Here is a 6,000-nt window from a genome sequence, read left to right on the forward strand (position 1 = left end):
AGGTTAAAGAACAGAGCCTTGGTTAGATAGGATTAATGTCCTTAGAAGAGAGATACCAGAGAGGGAGACCAGAGAGCGCAAACAAAGAAGTCATGTCAGCAGAGGGTGATGGCACTGCCTGCAAGCAAGAGAAGGCCTCAGAACGAAAGGTACTTTGCTAGAAAGTTGATCTTGGACTTCCTAGCATACAGATGTGTGAGAAATATTTTTTTGTCATTGAAGCGACACAGTCTGTAGTATTTTGTTATGGCAGCGCAAGGAGACTAAAACAATTTAAAAACCCAGTGCCAAAAGCTACAACAGTACTTTTGTACACAACCTTTCTTTATTCACTTAAGTTTTATAGAATTTGGATTCAAGGAAAACCTTATTGAGAATTTGTACAGATTTGGCCAGGAGAGTTTCATATAGACCCTCAAATCATTCAACCTACCTTCTACTCTAGAAGCAGAGAATGTGAGCATGAGAAGGGCCCTCAGTGACTCAAGCTTGCCAGTTAAGATTTTACTACGAGATTCTGGGGATATAGAAAACTACTTCGTAAGCTTGGCACATTTTCTGGAAAACCTCAGAGGTTCGATGGTGCAGTGGGTAAAGTAGTAGGCTTAAACATTTGTTAAGTGCTAAATTGAGATGTATTATCGAATGGAATACAAAATTTTTAATACCTTTTTAGAACACTTCAAAAAAAAGTCCTTTTTGATGTTAAGTTCAACAACTGTCCAGCTATCTGCAGAGGTAACACAAGTGCCTTGCAAGACTAGAAGTTCTATAGCTTACTGAAGTTTGGATCCCTGGGTTGACATCAAACCATGCTAAACAGAGAATCCTTAAGACCTAGAGGACCAGGAAAGAGACCACTGCATGAGGGAACCCTACGAAGGTGCTTTTCTCTCTCTCCTCATGCATGTGTGCTGTCATGAAAAATAAACAAACAAAAAAACTAAAACAAAATTACTGTGGGCCAAGTCATGTGCTAAAGGCTTTAGGTATACATTTTTATATATTCATCACAACACAAGAAAGTAGTATTCTTAATCTATTATTACAGAACACTGTCTTGGGACATTGAAGCATTTCTAAAAGAGCCATTCTCGAGTCCCTATCACATTTTGCTGTTTTACTGTCTTCACAGGGCTCTCTTCTCGTATCTTCCTTATCTCAGGTCGCCCCCTCCGCTACCCTTCACGTCAACTTGTGGACTAGGCCGCGGGGCGGGCGGGTCTGCGAAGCCGCTTGGACTCTGTCACCAGACGGTTATCGCGAGTCCAGACGGAGTTCCACTAACAAGAGGGGGGGCACGGCGTTTAGAACAGAGTGTGGGCGTTCACTAACTATATAGAGAAAGGGAGGAAAGAAGGGGCAAGAAAAGTGAGAGAGAACCATTCCCTGAAGGGCTTAGAGCGCGTCTCCAATGAGTCTCGGTTTTCGCAGAAGGAACTAAGTTCAATTCCCAGTGAGCACTTTCCTCACCTCGACGCACCGACGTACGCTTGGAAAGGAAAATGAACAAAGCCTTAAAAAAACGTTGAGAAGAAAGAGAAAAACGGTGAGAGAAAAGAGAAAAGAAGAAAAGGGCAATTTCCTCCTTCAGGCTGACTGAAAAGGAACCAGAGCGACGACGGTTACCATGGCGACCCGAGGCCCAGAACAACGCCTGCCCATTGGCTGAGACGCTAGAACCAATGAGAAGGCGCAATGTTGACAGGCTCTTAAAATGGCTGCCGGGCGGCCGCTTCCTGACCGTTGAGTACGGCTTATCGCCGGGCTGGTTCCGAACGGGTTGCTGATCCGATGTAATGGATCCGGGAGGGCTCGCTCGGGGCCGTCGAGGGGGTCGGCATGGACAGTGTCACAGGTCCTCGGCGAGCCGCCGGGAGCGGGCTAGAAAAGCCCCCAGCCTGGGCCCCGGGGAGCGACTGGGGGCTGCCCTCCGCTTAGCTCCAAAGGGGCGTCGCGGCGCCCCTCCCAGCTTGGGAGTAGGTGAGGGTTTCTCTGGCCGACCCCAGCCAAAGTGCGAAGAAGGGGTGAGGAGGCTTCCGATTGGGGGAACTCGCTCATGTTTACCATTGATGTATCCCAGAAAAACAGCTGCAGTTTCTGGGCATGGCAGCAGGCTAGACAGGCCTACGCTGGAGTCTGCAGCGCTCAGTTCTGTGCCTGGGAGGGGATTCTTCCCCTTCTGGTACTGGAGTGTGACAGAGAGCCAGACAGCCAGCCTGCAGAGTTCCGGGGTGTGCAGACAAGCGGGAAAAGGTGTACCTTTGTAGAGCCGCTCTCTTGCAATCTTGAACCTTGTAAGTATCCTCACAGCGACATCAACTTAACGATCCTTGAAATGTGACTGGTTAGTTGTTAATCTTTTCCATGCTGGATTTTGGGTCTGGGGCAGTGTTTTCCAGGCTTCGTTATAAACACGCTCTTTAATTGAAAAAAAAAATGCATACACGCCAATCCTGCTGGATATGAGAGGTCTTCAAAATGTTCTTGGAAAATGCGCATAATGCAAAAACTTGCATGGATTTAAAATTTTGAGGGGCCCTGAAACTCGTACTGAATCCCGTTTTTCCACGAAGTTTTTGAAGGCTCATCCTGGTTTATTTGGATAACCAGATTGGCAGCTTAAATGTGAACTCAGACTGTGATTCAGTTGTACTTTCTGTACCTTTTTAAGAAAAGGAAACATATTTATTTCATCAAAGTAAATAGGACATTTGCATTAATGACGTTGCATGTTTAAAAATAATGAACTAATTCTAAGTCACAGTAACTGATTATCGTGTAAATTATGTAATAAAATCTTTAGACTTGTGAGTGGTGGCATGTGATTATTTTAGAAGTAAGATTAAGTTTAGACAAGGTTTAGATTTTTGCTATTATTTTCTAATTGAAAGCAAAACATAGGGGATAAAACTTCACTTGATGAAAGTGGAATTCAAATATGGGATATTGGAGACAGGAAACATTTACCTTTGAGCTAAATATGGAATATTGGAGACAGGAAACATTTACCTTTGAGCTGTTCAGATTTTACCTTTTACATTTTGGTTATAAGCAGCTGCCTAATCTTTCAGAAAATACTAATATCACTTAAAACTCTGAATGTGACTTTGATGTATACATGTTTATGTACTATACTTAAAATGTACAGAAAAATTATTCTTAATCAAATTTCAACAAGTCTATAATTACAGGCTAGAATATTATTCTTCAGACCCATTCTCAAACCTTTGTCTTCAAGAATATTGTTACCTCTTATAACTCAGCCTTCTAAAAGTTTATAACTGAGAGCCATAAAGTCCTATTTTTGATAAATAAGCAGATTGCAATGCTTTAAGTAAGTCAGTTACCTCATCTGTGAAAGGGGTATAGATAGTAATTCCTGGTGGAAGGGTTTTTGTGATGATGAATGGTGAACCAGCATCTGCCGCATTACTTGTATGCCGTATGTAGCAGTGGCCTCCTTTGTTTTCTCTTCCTGGTTCTGTTTCTTCTGTGCTCTGTTGTAACTGGGATTTCTTCCCTTTCTTGGTGACCTGAGGTGCAGAGCTATTCAGACTAGTAATATTGGCTGAATTGCTAGGTAAAGGAGAGAAACCTTGTCTACTGAAATTCTGAGGTTTAAGCAGGATTGCATCTTAAAGAGAATGGAGTGTTACTGCAAGGGACTGATCATTTAGGGCACTTAGAATATTAAGATTATCAAGAAATATTTTAGCACTGCCCGACTTCTCAGAGATCATCTGATCATCAAACCTTCATTTTTATAGCTTAATGGAGACCCAAACAAATGTAGTGGCTTGTCCCTAATCATGCTGCTCAGGATTGGAAACCACTTTCTGACTTTTGAGACAGTGTCTCCCTCCACCCCATAACTAGGGTTCCCAATCCTTGCATAATCTAGAACCCCCTTTATTATAATTTGCTATCTTCCTGGATGCTATTTTAAAAGGTCGTATCTACTAAAAACTATGTTCATTAATTGTTTTTCTTTAAGAAATCAGACCTATACCCAAGTCTTTGATATAGGTAAAGAATAATGCTTCATTGAATGTAAGTCTCCTCATGTATAGGTCGATGATACAATCTCACTGGGAGGAACTATAAAATAGGAGATTTTACAATATTGAAATTAGCTTAGAGATTCCCTTTACAGACTTAATAAAACCTTGCATTAATAAAAACCTTACATTAGGAACCTCTGAACTGTGCCCTGTTATTTGCACAAGTGTACTAAATAACTCTGTAATTGGTCTTCAGGAGTGAAAGAAAAGCTAGCTATTCAGACTAGGATGAAACATCACTATTTTCACGTCATATTAAATTGTATCAACCCAGGACTAGATATGTTCTACATAGTACATACAGAATATTTTTATAGAATAATCATGTGATAGAATAAATTTTAACTCCAGATGTGGAAGATGTATGAAATGAAGAAGGTGATATTCAAAACCATAGAGAAGAAAGGGATTTTGAATCATTTACATTTTCCTTGGGGCTAAAATAATTAAAAATTATTTGGGTTACGGGCTAAAAACTGAAAGCGTATGAATTAATAACATTGACTTATATAGACTTGGCTATAATCTACATGAAAAAAAAATTAAGTTTCTGTTTCTCCGGTGTTCCACATCTCTTGAGAATGCCTGAGTGAATTTTCACAGTTAAAGGGTGATTTTGGATTATCTGCTTTAAAATAAAGAAACACACTCCGAAAGGCATGAGTAAGAGACACTTCCAAGATATAAAGAATCATCCTCCAGAGCAGCCAAAATAGGAATAACAGGAGGCCTACCATCAGAACTATATGAATGACATGTATATGCTATGAATAGAAGGCCTGTTTTCAAAGTCACTCCATATTGGCTGATTTACAGTGAGCGGCTGCTGACACAGACAGCTCCGATTTGCAGACTCTACGGTGCTGGGCAGCAGTTCCTTATGTGTTCATCAGTGGCTTTGGAGTCTCCACTGTATTTTTGTTTGTTTTTCTCTGTTTATTTAGCAGTCATAGGGAAATGACACGTTTCTTAAATATTTCAAGAATAGATAGAATTCAGAAACATACCTTATTTGAATTTTGCCTTATTTTATGGGTTTGGAGATGGTTCCACTTTTTAAAAGTTCTAATTTTTATTTTTTCTGTGGGTACACCCAAGAAATTATTGTATCAGTCAAATGCCATGTTGAGGGCAGTTCTTTCTTTTTTCAATTTTTTTTTTCAATATTTTTTTTCCTTTTTTTCAGACAGAGGGAGAGAGAGGATGACCAACACCCTCAACAGGGCCTCATGCCACAGCACCCCCATATCTCCAACATTTCATCCATCCAGGATGAAGGGAGTGCATGTATACAAACTTATTTATAGGTCGACTGGAAGTGATCCTCTGTCTTCCATATGGCTTCTTCCAACATTGCAGCTGGGCCAAAGGCAGTTCTTAATACCATATCAGCAGGGGCTAAAGGTAGATAATTTTGAAAAAGTCCAAAAAAGCTATTTATAAAATCAATTAACTACTTAAAGGCTGATGAGTAAGGGTATGTCCTCTCCAGGGAAACTGAGACTGCCTCTGGGGGAAGTACTTTTAGGTGCCCAGATCATAGACTGGCACCCTGCAGAAAGGCTAAAACGGTGGCCCAGTGGGCAGACCTGTGCCCCTACCTATTTGAGAGGCACATGCCATTGATGAGCAGTCACATCTAAAGGCCAGGCTGGTGATACTCATCTATATTGATAGAAACTTGCCATGTTCATAAATGTCACTCATTGAAGCTAGGAATTTTTGCCTGTTTTATGTACTTTTGTCCTTGAGGTCTTGGAGCGAGCCTGGTATACAGTGGGCATGTAAAAGATGTTAGGGACAGGAAAAGAAGCAGTAATTTATAACATCTATTCTAAGAAGTCTAAATCTGGAATCTATTACTGTCCTTAGTCCTTACATGAATAATGAGTGTAAAGGTATATTATATGCCAGTGGCAAAGCCTTGTAGCTTACT

General features: G+C 40.8%; 1 protein-coding gene and 1 long non-coding RNA gene across 6 annotated transcripts in view; one reads left to right on the forward strand and one right to left on the reverse strand.

Annotated features, from left to right (window-relative positions):
- The window catches only part of LOC102482330 (uncharacterized), a 51,659-nt gene extending 50,111 nt beyond the window's left edge, over window positions 1-1,548 (reverse strand). For all 3 annotated transcript variants that reach the window (XR_001371410.1, XR_336522.2, XR_336521.2), the window contains exon 1: window positions 1,474-1,548. This is a non-coding gene — a long non-coding RNA (uncharacterized LOC102482330). The remainder of the gene's footprint in view (window positions 1-1,473) is intronic.
- The window catches only part of FAM204A (family with sequence similarity 204 member A), a 31,717-nt gene continuing 27,246 nt past the window's right edge, over window positions 1,530-6,000 (forward strand). Inside the window, exon 1 of one of the 3 annotated variants that reach the window (XM_006162048.3) lies at window positions 1,530-1,746. In XM_006162048.3, the coding sequence (XP_006162110.1) occupies window positions 1,686-1,746 (61 nt within the window). In that variant the 5' untranslated portion in view covers window positions 1,530-1,685. Of the gene's footprint in view, window positions 1,747-2,084; window positions 2,298-5,242; window positions 5,469-6,000 lie in introns of those variants that run through there. The other 2 variants (XM_027765741.1, XM_027765740.1) reach the window with 2 other exon arrangements.

The sequence above is a fragment of the Tupaia chinensis genome, unplaced genomic scaffold (genome assembly GCF_000334495.1).
Source record: "Tupaia chinensis unplaced genomic scaffold, TupChi_1.0 Scaffold139602_1, whole genome shotgun sequence".
Classification (NCBI taxonomy): domain Eukaryota; kingdom Metazoa; phylum Chordata; class Mammalia; order Scandentia; family Tupaiidae; genus Tupaia; species Tupaia belangeri.